Here is a 14307-nt window from a genome sequence, read left to right on the forward strand (position 1 = left end):
TATATTTGGGCTAATACGGTAGATCTAGAATGCAAATGTGAAAACTAAGAAATTGACTAGGATGTCTCAGAATCTCTGACTTACGGAGCAAGCAAGCATTTTTCCATTATTTTCCGAAACACCCTTAATAGAAGACTGGGGCTACAACAGAAGTTAGGCACTACAACTCAAAAGTATTTCTCCACACTTTTAAAAAAAGCTAAATTATGACCCCTTTCTGCCATCTAGTGGTTTTGTTAGGTCATTATAGAGTGCCTCAATGTTCTGTTTTGCTGGTTGATTTCCAGGTTTGAAAGCATTTGAGGGAATGTAACACATATTCCCACCCATCTCTTTTCAATTCAGAAGCATGGCATTATAAATGCTGAAGATTTGCAAGCACCAATTTCCCATTATGTCTGTAAGTAAGCAGGCACTCTCTAGGCCCATCTTGTTTTGGTTACAGGATAACTAGAAATATATATCACTACCATTCCTAGCAGGGTTAAGGGCACAATTTTCTTGAAACCTATCTGAGGCTTTTGTGATTCCCACATTAAAAGCAAGCAGGTTTAGAATTTTCTATACATTTCAAAAACTGTTTTTTGTTCAAGAATCTCATTTCCCAAAGAGGTAAGAAGTTCCAGGCAGGATTTCTGGCAAACTCCCTTGTGAAGAAATAGTACTAGAGGCTATTGTGACTATCTCTTTCAAGGACAAATCAGAACCTGAGGAGCTGTTGGTGGGGGGTAGCATTTGTTGTTCAGAATCATGTTTCTATCCATTACCGCAATCATTACTCATTTTATCCGCAGCAAATGTAGGGTTTATGGAGCAGAACCTGTAAGAAAAATTACTTTGTCTGAACACCCCTTTTTACTGTGCGCAAGTCTATCTATAGCTGTTAGACTTGTGGCTATATAAAGCACCCACGTTTAGAGACAGTGCAATTGCTGCTGAACAACAATTCCTGGGGAGTAGCAGTAGGGAGAAGCTTTTGCTTTCATGTCCTGTTTGTACATTTAAAACAGGACTGAAGCCCTAACAATTGGACATTCATGGTAGAGAGACATTTGTGGACAAAGAAGATCCCTGGATGGTTAAGTCTATAGGGTTGCGGCACTCATCTTGTTTTCAGGCCAAGGGAGCCGGCGTTTGTCCAGAGCCAGCTTTCTGGGTCATGTGGCCAGCATGACTATACCACTTCTAATGGAATGGGAAAACCATGACAGAAACCAGAGTGCACAGAAACCCCGTTAACCTTTCTTTCACAGCGGTACCTATTTATCTCCTTGCACTGGTGTGCTTTCACAATTCTAGGTTGGCTGGAGCTGGGGCAGAGCAATGGGAGCTCACTTCGTTGCGCAGATTCGGACCGCCGATCTTCCGATCGGCAAGCCCAAGAGGTTCAGTGGTTTAGACCACAGCACCACCCACATCCCAAGTCACAAAGTCACAGCTGGAATGGTGTTCTCGCTAGGAATAAAGAATAAAAACACGTCCTGCAGTAAGGCACAAGGCACAGGCTAAACTCTCAGGAGCTGAAGACTACACATAGCAAAGGGCTGTAGGAAATCCCCTCTTTTCCACAAGGCCGTCTCATTATTTCAGCATCAAGCCACTAAATTCAGTATGATTCAGAAGAGCACCTTATCTTTCTTAAATTGTCTGTATTGTTCTCCACTAGAGGGCAAACTTGATCAGCATTTAAAAACAAGACCCTGAAGCAAGACAAATACTAATAACAGACTTCGCCTCCAATTGTAATGAACATTTTATAACAGAAAAAAAATCACACACACAAAATAACGTTTGCAGAAATATTTTTTGTTCAGATTTCAAGTCTACGTTTTCCTCCTAAGTAAGTTAGGATCAAATTATCTTACATTTGACTAACACCAGGTATTTTGGCAGGGTAAATTCTTGTTCAGGAAATACCCCCTCACCCCAGTTATAGAGGAAATGCATGCCTTCTGATGCATTGGCAACAATTCCTACAGTGGCCCCCTCGGCCAATCTGAGAACTTGAGCTGGCTGATATGGGGAAAGATATCTAAGTCCCAAGTTGCGCAGGTCTTTATAACTTTACATGTTTACTATGCGCTGGAACATGTACCCCAAACACGTTCCTTTAAGTGGCAGATGTAAATGCACACGAAGGCAGAAATTCAGTCCTATATATCAAGGCTCAGCGTAACAATCCTTTGTGGAACGATTCACCGAAGTTTCGTCGTCAAAGTCATCAAAGTAGTCTTCAGCTAAACGAAGCATCTGCCTCACTGCCATGAGTATCAGGATATCAACATCATTCCTCAGTTCCAGCTCCGAGGAATAATTTTTAACAGGAACTATATGAGACAGAGGGATGCCAAGTTTTGCTTCCATTAGCCGCATCTGTAAAGGAAATAAAATGTGATTTGTTACCAAGGGAACTATTTTTATGCCCCTTTGGTTCCACCAGCTGACACAAGGCCACTGCTGGCCATATTAATTAATTACATTTTTATGCCCCGTATCTGTACACTGACCCCAAACAAAAAAAAATTCAGGGCCACTTACAAGAAAGAAGGTCCAGTCAATTTCCAGGTCCAACTTAAAAGTGTTGGTTTAATGCCCTATGACCTTTAATGCCCTAGACCAGGTGAGCCTCTCTTTGACCCTAGGATTTTCTTCAGGCCACACACTCTCCAAATAACAAACCTCAACAGCCCTGCTTTGCACATCTAGAGTGCAAAGATGTTATGACAGTTTTTCATAATACAATGCAATAAAAAACAAACTAATCTAAACAGAAAGAGAAAGAAAAATGCAGTGTCATCCCTCAAAGGTAGCTCTTAAACCTTGTCTCACACAGAAAGGGATGGACCTTCCCAGCCTCTCAGCCTGGGACCTCTTCCCTTCCCTGCCTCTCACACAGGGAAGGAATCTACACACATATTTAAAAACGCTGTGAAAATGCTTTTTAAAAAAATGTTTTGAAAAATACAGCTCACTGTCGCCAGCTAGTGTCACATTGGTATATTGCACTTCACAACCCTTTTAAAATGTTTTATTGGCATCTTCAAAACAAAAAAATTCCTTCCAGTAGCACCTTAAAGACCAACTAAGTTAGTTCTTGGTATGAGCTTTCGTGTGCATGCACACGAAAGCTCATACCAAGAGCTAACTTAGTTGGTCTTTAAGGTGCTACTGGAAGGAATTTTTTTGTTTTGACTATGGCAGACCAACACGGCTACCTATCTGTAACTGGAATTTTATTTATTTTTTTTATTTTTTTATTTTGACTATGGCAGACCAACACGGCTACCTATCTGTTATTGGCATCTGTGTAGCTGAGTCCAGGGACATTTATCAGCCAGCCATCACCTTCAAGTGTATATTCTCATTAGCCCAGAGTAGAGGATATAAAAAAACCCAAGAAGCAAGAGCAGAAGCAAAACAAAAAAAGGAAAGAAAAAGTAACAGAAAGATTAAAATATTAAAGAAAAGCCTGACTAGCTTTAAAGATAGCTTTTAATTTAACAGTTTACCTGCTTCTGAACAGCCATGCTTTTGTATACGTATGATATATCTTCCTCAACAATAGGACAAATCTGATCCACTTTAGTCAGAATAACAAGCTGTGGAACACCTGTAAGATTAGGTTATAAAAAAGGAGTACAATATATGTTTGTTTTTTTCATTTTGAATTGGGAATAGCCACCACAATTATTATTGTTTTTTTAGCAATGAGCGAAGAACTATTTGAAGCCATTTTTTATAATATGAAATAAGACAGCAACTACATTGTTCTTTTGGGGAAGACATTTACAGGTAGGGTGTCTTGTGCTTAAAGAGAAAATTGGTGGAGGTCATCTTTCCTGTGAATAATTCCTCTACATATTTGAAAGCTAATAGTTAAATCTCTAGGAATCAGTCCTTGTTTGGTAAAGCAAGTACAGTCATACTTCAGGTTACAGACACTTCAGGTTGCGTTTTTACGGGTTACAGACACACCGAAACCCGGAAGTACTGGGTTTCGGTGGTCGCACATGCACAGAACCGCGAAATCGCGCTTTGTGCATGCGCAGAAGCACCGAATCGCAACCTGCGCATGCACAGACGCGGCACTGCGGGTTGCAAACATGCCTCCCTCATGGATCAAGTTCGCAACCAGACCGTCCACTGTACAATGATCTAAGCCCTGGCTTATGAAGTCTCCTTCCAAGGGCCAATGGGCCACTGACAGACATCAAATAGGGAGAAGCGACAATCTGAAAATTCATGCAGTCAGGTATGCACAACTGCCTCCAACATATTCAGATAGTGGGACAATATGGTCTGCTTCTCATTGCTCCATAAAAAAGCTCTAATCATTTATCTTTGAGAAGGTGTGAGCTTTGAAGAGAAGTGTTAAATACTTCTCAGGAAACCAAGATAAGAAGTTCATCAACTCACAATCAATGGTCAGTGTTTCCTACATAGCTGAGGGACCATTTCAGCAATCAGCCTGCACAGGCAATGAAACATTGGTATTGAGGTGGATCAAAACATAAATGTAAAATAAATGTAAAAGACTGACCAAAACTGTTCGCTTTTCGACGGATGTCTTTCAGTTTTTCTTCCAGCTTCTCAGGAAGGATCTCAACCTTGGACCCATCAATAATGAACGCAACACAATGAATCCGGTCTTTTGGAGAGGGGCACTTGATATAGTTTGGCATATTGGGGCTCATAACACAGGATGGATTGAACTGAAAAGGAAAAGGGTAATAGAAGAAAAAATATAGGATAGCTGCAATGGAATCAGATTCCTATAGGGTTGTGTGAGAGACATAGGGATGGATGAACCTACATACAAAAAGATGACAGCCCCCATGTAGTGCTCATGGAGCAGCCATCTTTGATGTGTAAAGTGACCATTTCTGCATAGCGAAAATGACATGTAGTCAGTTGCTGCCCCATTTTGAAAAGCATTTTTACCCAGTGTGGTGAGGGTGTAGTACCTGAATTAGTACTCTGGTATTCTCAGTCTGGTACTGAGGAGACCATTACAACAATCAATTTCCCAAAACTCAACCTTGTTCAGGCTGCTCAGCATGATAAGCTGATCTGTGAGATATTTCCCAAATGGTTTCAAATTTTTTTTACTCAGAAGAAGATGAGTTTTGAGGGCATGGGCTGAAACTACCATGGCTTCATGGTGAGCCAAATCACATGATCAGCTTTCCCCAAGGACCAGTCTTCTAGCAACTGTGTTTCCAAGCCATGTCATGGATTTGTGGATGTAAATCAGTCCTTAGCCTGGCAAACCACTTGGGAAAATAAAACTGCGCTTGCTGGGGTTATAATGGCGGACCACAGGAACTGTGATGTTTGCATTATAGAAGTAAATTAGAAATGAAAAGCAGAGGTTCCTAAATGATAATCTCTCCATCTAAAATGAACAATAGAGGATGCATCTTACCGAGTACCGATCAGGAATATGGCCCTCCAATATGCTGCGCACGTCCTCAATGTCCAGACCAGTGTTGGGTTGAGCTTCAAGTCCCATGGTATCACAGAAAATGATTGGGAGTGGGGCTCTATCGCTTCCGCTTTTAAGTTGATAAGTCCTATACTGTTTTTTTGAAAATACAAATAGCACCATATTGAAATCTATTCCTATCTGCTTTCCTTTCTATTTTACATATGTAAATGACAAATTGCACCTACTAGTATATATACTAATCTACTGTAATTTTTGTGGCTCTGTATAAAACTGCAAACTCCATTACACAAAAACAGGTTACGAAAGGCAAGTTAAGTATGGTCACATCACGAGTCAATGGTGGTAGCTCCTCGCTGCCTCCATGGGCAGCGAGGAGGTTCAGGCAAAGGAAAGCCAGGATTTAGGTGGCAAAAATCCTAGCAATGTTCCCAGTGGAATCTGGTGAGCTCACTGCATCCTGCTGTGCCAAGCAAGCCCATATCTGGATGTGTGTCACTGCTATGGACGAGCCTCCGTCTCCGGCGTTATTTGGTTGTTCTGTAACAATTGGACAATTGGCATTAATCAAGAGGCGCTTCTGTACCGACATATGCTTATGGGCTACAATCAGTCAGCTGCCAAAAGGACTGGGCTTGGCTCTTTGAAGGTATCTGAATGTTTTCTTTGCAGCTTGAAAACCCTTACAACAGCCGGGAAAGGAAGGGGGAAGACAAGGTGTTTTGTGCTTTCTATGGTTTTCAAATGGTCTCCTGCCAAGGTCTGATGGGATTTGTAGTCTAGTAACCCTAGTTGAAGTATATATTGAATCTCATGTATCATTTTGTTGCCATTAGTTATTGGCCAACATGTTTGAAAATACAGTGGTACCTCGGGTTACGAACTTAATACGTTCTGGAGTCCCATTCTTAAAATGAAACTGTTCTTAACCTGAGGTGTGCTTTCGCTAATGGGGCTTCCCGCTGCTTCCGCGCAATTTCCGTTCTCATCCTGAGGTAAAGTTTGTAACCTGAGGTACTACTTCCGGGTTAGTGGACTTTGTAACTCAAAGTGTTTGTAATCCAAGGTGTTTGTAACCTGAGGTACCACTGTATCCTTTTTGGAGCTCTTCACTGCCAGCTTAGGATATCACCTCTGAATAATGTATCACCTACAAATTTTACCGTCACAGCAGTTACCTCTAATGACACATGGTTTGTTTCAAAATGCAGCCACAATTGCAAAAATGCAGTTATTTCCACTCAATAAACCTTATCTACAGGGCTGCAGATTTAAAAGGCTTGTGAGGCATGAATTCTCTTTTCAAAATGGACATTCGTTATAGCTAGGATAAACAATATATTTTGAAACAATACATGCATTTGAAATATTGCTTGAAAAATACTGAATGCATTTTATCTTTTGCTTTATCAGTGCAGAGCTACCTGCTTTGTCAGACTTGTGGAATCCGATCCTGCTGCAGCTTGACTTGACACGTAGCCTCGGAAAGTTGAATTCAAAGAGTTGAAGAAACTAGACTTCCCTGCTCCAACTGGCCCAACAAGCAGAACCCGACACTGGGGCACAGCATCCAAGCAAGGTTTGTAAGTTCTTATTTCTTTCATCAGTGCTTCCCTTTTCCTGCCAAGGTAGCAAAATACATCCATCTATTAACCATAGATTACCATAGATAACCATAGATAGAATCCGTGTGCTGCGCTGGCTCGCCAGATGCAGCTTTGTCACGCTGGCCACGTGACCCGGAAGTGTCTCCGGACAGCGCTGGCCCTCGGCCTATAGAGTGAGATGAGCGCACAACCCTAGAGTCTGTCAAGACTGGCCCGTACGGGCAGGGGTACCTTTACCTTTACCTATTAACCATATTAGCATAATCATATATACATATATCCCAGATTATACAGTGTTGAAGTTGATAAGCAAAGCAACACTCTATTATGTTGAAGCCTGTGGGTTTAATTGTGAATCAAATGAAGATAATGTGTACAAACCTTCTGAAATTTAGCAGAGTACCTACATGTTTAGTGACCTAAACTGGCCACATTTCAGACACAGCTGTTGAGAAATAGCTTAAATACCACCTCCAAAAGAATTGCTCTTTGGAGACTAATTTCTGCTGTTTACCACCATTTTTAGCCTACTGCCCCATACAATATCTTCCTTCCCTGCCTGATTCTCCTAAAATAAGAAAATGCAGACATCTTTCTACATCCCTTCACGAAGTGATCAGCTTTTAAACTAATCTCCACTGGTGGGGAGCTGCAGCTTGTGGGCCTCACTGGGCCTGGCAGCCTTCTCCATTTGACCTGCCAGGCCGTTAGGTCCAAGTTACACCCACCTGCCCTTCATCTGACATTATCTGAGGCCAAGGTCACGACAGGTAAAGCTGTAGCCTCAAATAGCATGGTGCATGCTTCTGTTAATTCCCCAGTGCTCCCTGATAGCCCACAGATGAATTTAGGTTAGCACGGTAGACTCCAATGCACCGCCAATTCATTTCATATTGGGTCGTGGTTTTGCAATATCAATAAATTCTATTTTGATGTTAAAATGGAGTCACTTTGAAATCAATCATTAATTTTATTTCTAGCAGAGACTTTTGAAAGGGGCCTGTCGGACCCCAGCAGCATAGTGATACCGTTAAAATAAACGATGTGCAGGGGTTAAGGATGATGTTCAATGTGCAAGGGTTAAGGATGCTGTTCAATGAATGGAACAGGATTTCCTTCTACACTGACTATATAGCTGCCCTATAACTCTTCTTTTGGACTGAAGAGGGGGTGTTCCAAAACCACAACTGGAGGTCATCCTGAGATGGTAAGGTAAAGGACCCCTGGATGGTTAAGTCCAGCTGAATTCGACTATGGGGTGCAGCACTCATCTCTGCTTTCAGGCCAAGGGAGCCGGCATCTGTCCACAGACAGGTTTTTTCCAGGTCAAGTGGCATGTTTCTGGTGCACAGGACACCATGATGAGTGCCAGAGTGCACAGAAACGCCATTTACCTTCCCACTGCAACAGTATCTATTTATCTGCTCGTGCTGTTTTGCTTTCAAACTGCTAGGTTGGCAGGAGCTAGGACAAAGCAACAGGAGATCACCCCATCGCACGGATTCGAACTGCTGACCTTACGATCAGCAAGATCATGAGGCTTAGTGTAACGGTGTGCCTGAGATGATGGCTAGCCAAGGGAAGGAAATATAAGAAAGTGACACCTGTTAGCAGCAGGGGTTGGGAAACTCAGGCACAGAGGCCAAACGTGGTTCTCCATCTTACCTCTCAGAACTCTCCACAAGCCACACCCCTCACTTGGCCATCACTGGTTAAGTGCTTTAGCCCAGCTGTAATGTGCTCTTGAACTGCGGTAACTTTGAAACCACTTGAAAATTATATGGATTAAATTGTATATAAATGCCTTAAATAAATAAATAAATGAAACAATGCCACTGGCTTGCCTAAATGGTGTGTGGGGTGGGGGGAAATGGGGTGGGAGTGTTTCTCGAGTCAGTAACCTACTTAGCTGTCCATGTCATCTCCCGCCATGGTTTTTCCAAAACACTACTCAGCCCTAAGGAGAAAATAAAATTTGACATCAGCAAGAGGGCAAATCAACAGCTTTCAAAAAATGAAATAACTTTTAAATGATTGTTTCAGCTCACCTTCGACTCGATATACTTCACATTCCAAAAGGACTTGGTCATTTCCATGTAGGTCTTCTGCACTGAGTGTGTAACTGTTAGTGTTAGCATTTGTGGTAACACTATTCTTGCTTTCTGACAGGAATACAAGTGTGTTAGCTCCAAAAGTAGGACCATATGCACTATTGTCAAGGACAGCCTCAACAGCATTCTTGACTGGGAATTTTAGTATGCTGGGCTCCTGCCCTTTCCCTTTCAATCTAAACAGGAAAGCATTGTTATCAAATAGGTATTTCCCAGCTGAAGCATAACTCTGTTCAGTAAAGCCTCCAAAGATATAGCCACTTGCATTGTATCCCACAACTACAGTTGGGCCCTGATTGTTGCATTTGTTATGAAATGCATTGACATTGTAGGTATGCAAACTTGCTTTATAGAGAAGGCTTAGATGTTGGCATCCCAAAATATCCAGCAGCGCCTTTCTCTCAGTTTTGGTCAATCGAGATTGGGCCATCTTTAATCTGAAAGAAATGAGATATAGTAGGAATATAAATATTTCTGAAATTAGGAACAGCCAAACCTTGGTAGCAGAAGGTCCCAAGTTCAATTTATAGCATCTCAAGACAGGTTTAGGCAATATCCCTGTCTGAAATTCAGAAACCCACTTCCAGCCAATGTAGACCAGGACTGTGACGATTTGCTACAAGATAGGCGAAAAACCAAGTGGCTGGTGCCAATTTGCCAGTTGGATAAAAATTCCTACCAGGCCCCTTGGGCAACCAAGGTTACCAACCACAGGTCTATAGCAAGGTCAAGCACAAAGCGATGAACTAAAGGGAAGGGTGGTTGTGTGATCCGTTGAAACGCGGCAGCGCAATGAGGGGCAGGAACTGCCGTGGCTGCATTTGAGCGGCTAAACTCTGCCCCCAAGACTCCCCTTGATTGGTAGGATGCCTGGGAGCGCAGTGCGGCAGCAGTGATGGCAAGCAGGGGCAGGAATGCCCAATGCAAAGTGCAGGAACAGCTCCCGATCACAACTCCTCCCCTCCGGGAGGAGGAGGAGAGGCTCTTTCAAACACATATGCCACATTTCTCTTTCAAACCTCCACAGGGTAAATGTTAAGAAGACTTCAGTCCTACAGCCCCACCCAAGACATGCTAGAAGCTGGAGAACAAGCTTTGACAATAAGAGCCTCATTTGATTCAACCTGCACAGATTTGTGCTGCTGGTCTGTGAACTGCAGCTGCAATACTTACTTAGGGGGCTAGGCCCCAGTGAACATGCCTGAGTAAGCATGGGGAGGAGGCTTGTTCTGTGCGTGCCTTCAGCTTGCTGTATTAAATAAGCATCAGGTTTCATGGTGATCTGCAAATATAAAGCAGCTTTCCCCCAACTAACGGTTGAAAAACAGAAAGCACCACTAGATGGTGAAGAATAATATTTTTCTTTTCACATGGACAATACCAGCCGAGGCTTTCTGACTCCACCCAAGAGATTAACACGCGCTTGTAGATAAAGTTAGATAATTTCGGTGCCCTCCCAAAAGCTTCCCTTTCACTGAAGGATCAGATTCAGAAAATCTCTCACAAGCATACATGCAAAGCAATTGTTAAGCTGAGCTGCTGAATCACCAAAAACCGTATGGAGCAGCCAAGCAACCGTTTAAAAATCTCCATTCTATTTTAATAGCTGTATGTGGCAGGAAAATATCATCATGACATGATCTTACCAGTTTAGGGGAATATTTTTTCCTGTTTCCAGAGCTCTGTTTTACTTCAGATTGGAAGCCCGGGAGCGTCTGCAAACAAGCCTCCTCCCTCTGAGAAGCAGCTCGTGTCTGCAAGGGAGAAACGAAAGTGAAAGTGCAGAGGTGCTCAAGAAGCAGAAACACGCCTTCTCAGGTTTCCTGGAGTCTGTGACTATGTAGGGGGGAATGCTCTTAGGGAGGAAGGTAGAACTAAAATAGAAATTTCTTGCAAGATACCTGACAGTAAGACAAAATCCTACATAAAGCTGAAATGACTGTGAGCATATAGGGAGGGGTGCAGGGGGTCTCAGCTTGTGCAAGAGCAAATGGCTCACATCCCTGAATCCAGGCTGCAGAGATCCTGCAAATGGGTGGGGATGAATGACTGCTCTTGGCTGATAGAGGGCCTGGCTAATGCAGGGAAGAGTCTGCTTTCCCTTAGCTTGTGCAAGAGAGCATCTCTCAGCCCCACTCACCTCACAGAGTGTTTGTTGTGGGGCAGGAAGGGAAAGGAGATTGTTAGCCGCTTTGAGACTCCTTAGGGTAGTGATAAAGCGGGATATCAAATCCAAACTCCTCCTCCTCCTAAAAAAGGTCACGTGTTGTGGTGAGACCTGGAGACTGGCCCTCTAGTTGTGGGTGGGTATATTGGTCAGCCATAACACCCGACTGGTAGGTCCCTCGTTGATGGGTTTAATCTGGCTAATGGGGTGCTGTCTAAATGGATTGAGGGACCTATAAATACCTATACACGTGACCCAGAGCTTCCTCTTTCAGCTCATGCATCGGAACACCCGCCCACCTCTCCCAATATTTAGGGCATTTTGCGATTGACCTTGCTATGCCATCATGTGTTGTCTGTCGTTGGGACAGAGGTATGGCAGGAATTTTGACTGATTGGCTGTCGCCACTTGGGTTTCGCCTGCCACGTACCAAATCATCACAACTTGTAACGTTGCAGATAGGCACTGGTTCAGGTGATAGGGATGGGGGAACAGTCTTGCCATCCCTATGTGAAGGGTATTGTGTTAAAGGAATCCAGCGACTCAACTTGGTTTGGTCAACCTCCGAGAGGGGGTTGTGCCCATGCCTGTGTCCAGGGGAGTGGACATAGTCCGTTCCCGGGCTTTCCGCCTACCTCAGGTGTTCACCCTTGGCTGACCGATGATAGAGCTCTGGCTCAGCAAGGGTGCAGAGAATTATTTGAACCAGAGCCTATGCAACCACTCACTTTCTGTAATCAATAATGCTGTGGCCTAAATTCTGCCAAAAACCCAAACTAAAATTTGAGTCAAATATGTTTTTATTTAGGGGGGGAGGTCTCTGGGTCTGAACATGCAACAAATGGATGTATACCATATATCCTCAAACCTTCCTTACTGCTGAACATGGCCTAGAGGTTGCAATGCTTGTAGTACCAGTACCAGAACTGAGGTTGGTCTGTGTGAATGTGGGTGGGAAGAGTGACATTTGTCTCTGAACCCTAATAATGTCTCTTTCTTGCCTGGATTTAGGATGAGGGTGGAACGTAGAAACTAGTCTTCTGTGCAATAGTAACAAGCTCCCTGCAGGTGTTTGATTTCTGGCCTGACTGCATCCAGGCCAGTCTTGCATTAGTGTTCCTTTTGGGAATGAAGGAGTCATTCATCCCAATGAGCAAATAGATGTGTACCATATATCCTCAAATTTACTTACAACAGGCCAGAGTGACTTACTTCTCTTCATTACCAGGGCTTTTTTTTTTTTTAACCAGAACTCAGTTCTGGCACCTCTCAGGTGGGCTCCATTGCCATTTTAAGAGAACTAGGGAGTTGCTCATGGTGAGTTCCAGCACCTCTTTTTCTATAAAAATAGCACTGCTCATTAATGAAATCAAAAAGTAAAAGGTAAAGGACCCCTGGATGGTTAGGTCTATGGGGGTGCAACTATGAAGGTGTGGCACTCATCTTGCTTTCAGAGACAGAGCAGACGGAAACCTCGTTTACCTTTCTTTTGCAGTGGTACCTATTTATCTACTTGCACTGGTGTGCTTTCGAAATGCTAGGTTGGCTGGAGCTGGGGCAGAGCAATGGGAGCTCACTTCGTTGTGCAGATTCAAACCGCCAATATTCTGATCGGCAAGCCCAATAGGTTCAGTGGTTTAGACCACAGCGCCACCCAGATCCCAAGTCACAAAGTCACAGCTGGAATCGTGTTCTCATTAGGATTAAAGAATAAAAACACTTCCTGCAGTAAGGCACAGGGCACAGGCTAAACTCTTAGGAGCAGAAGACTACACATAGCAAAGGGCTGTAGGAAATCCCCTCTTTTCCACAAGGCCATCTCATTATTTCAGCATCAAGCCACTAAATTCAATATGATTCAGAAGAGTGCCTTATCTTTCTTAAATTGTCTGTATTGTTCTCCACTAGAGGGCAAACCTGGTCAACATTTAAAAACAAAACCCTGAAGCCAGACAAATACTAATAACAGACTTGACGTCTAATTGAAATGAACATTTTATAACAGAAGAAATCACACATATAAAAATAATGTTTTCAGAAATATTTTTGATCAGATTTCAGGTCTGTTTTCGTCCTAAGGTATGATCAAATTACAGTGGTACCTTGGTTCTCAAACCACTTGGCTCCCAAACAAATTGGCTCCCGGAAGCCGCAGACCTGGAAGTGTTCTGGTTTGCAAATGTTTTTCAGAAGCTGAATGTCTGACAGTTTCTGCTTGAGTGCAGGAAGCTCCTGCAGCCAATCCGAAGCCATGCCTTGGTTTTTCTGCAGTTTTGGGAGTCGAACAAACTCCCAGAACGCATCAAGTTTGAGAACCAAGGTACCACTGTATGTTACATTTGACTAACACCAGGTATTTCAGAACACCAGGTATTTCAGCAGGGTAAATTACTGTTCAGGAAATACCGCATCACCCATTATAGAGGAAATGCATTCCTTCTGATACATTGGCAACAATTCCTACTGTGGCCCCCTGGGGCAATCTGAGAACTTGAGCTGGCTGATATGGGGAAATATATCTAGGTCACAAGCTGCGCAGATCTTTATAATTTCACAAGTTTGCTCTCAGTGTGACTTGGTTTTGCTACTGTGAACATGCCAACAGATGCTAATGGTAAACATCCCAAAAGATGAAATACAATTTCCTCGTTGAACAGCTTAAAAAGATAGAGGCGCTCCCAACAAGCAACCATGATAGAAAACACTACAAACGCTATTAGGGGGGGAAAGCATTAAATAATTGCTTTGACCATGGGTTACGCCAGCCAGATTCCTGTGCCCAGCCAAGACTACGGTGGCATCTCTGGAACATGTACCCCAAAAGTGTTCCTTTAAGTAGCAGATGTGAATGCACTGTTGATATTTTCACCCCCTCCCATTGCAAGAATCTCCTGATCTGATGTTTTGAGAAAGGAGGGGGAGGAAACTGCTCTTCTACTCTTCCGCTCCTGACTGCCTGACTCTGACTGCCTGAGA

At 43.2% G+C, this 14307-nt stretch overlaps 1 protein-coding gene across 1 annotated transcript in view; it reads right to left on the reverse strand.

Annotated features, from left to right (window-relative positions):
- Window positions 1-1738: 1738 nt before the first annotated feature.
- The window catches only part of IFI44L (interferon induced protein 44 like), a 33757-nt gene continuing 21188 nt past the window's right edge, over window positions 1739-14307 (reverse strand). The window contains exons 16-22 of the mRNA XM_077928117.1: window positions 9102-9601; window positions 8959-9010; window positions 6871-7066; window positions 5426-5578; window positions 4541-4712; window positions 3510-3610; window positions 1739-2373 (exon numbers count right to left, since the gene is read on the reverse strand). Of these exons, the coding sequence (XP_077784243.1) occupies window positions 2161-2373; window positions 3510-3610; window positions 4541-4712; window positions 5426-5578; window positions 6871-7066; window positions 8959-9010; window positions 9102-9601 (1387 nt within the window). The 3' untranslated portion in view covers window positions 1739-2160. The remainder of the gene's footprint in view (window positions 2374-3509; window positions 3611-4540; window positions 4713-5425; window positions 5579-6870; window positions 7067-8958; window positions 9011-9101; window positions 9602-14307) is intronic.

The sequence above is a fragment of the Podarcis muralis genome, chromosome 5 (genome assembly GCF_964188315.1).
Source record: "Podarcis muralis chromosome 5, rPodMur119.hap1.1, whole genome shotgun sequence".
Lineage (NCBI taxonomy): Eukaryota > Metazoa > Chordata > Lepidosauria > Squamata > Lacertidae > Podarcis > Podarcis muralis.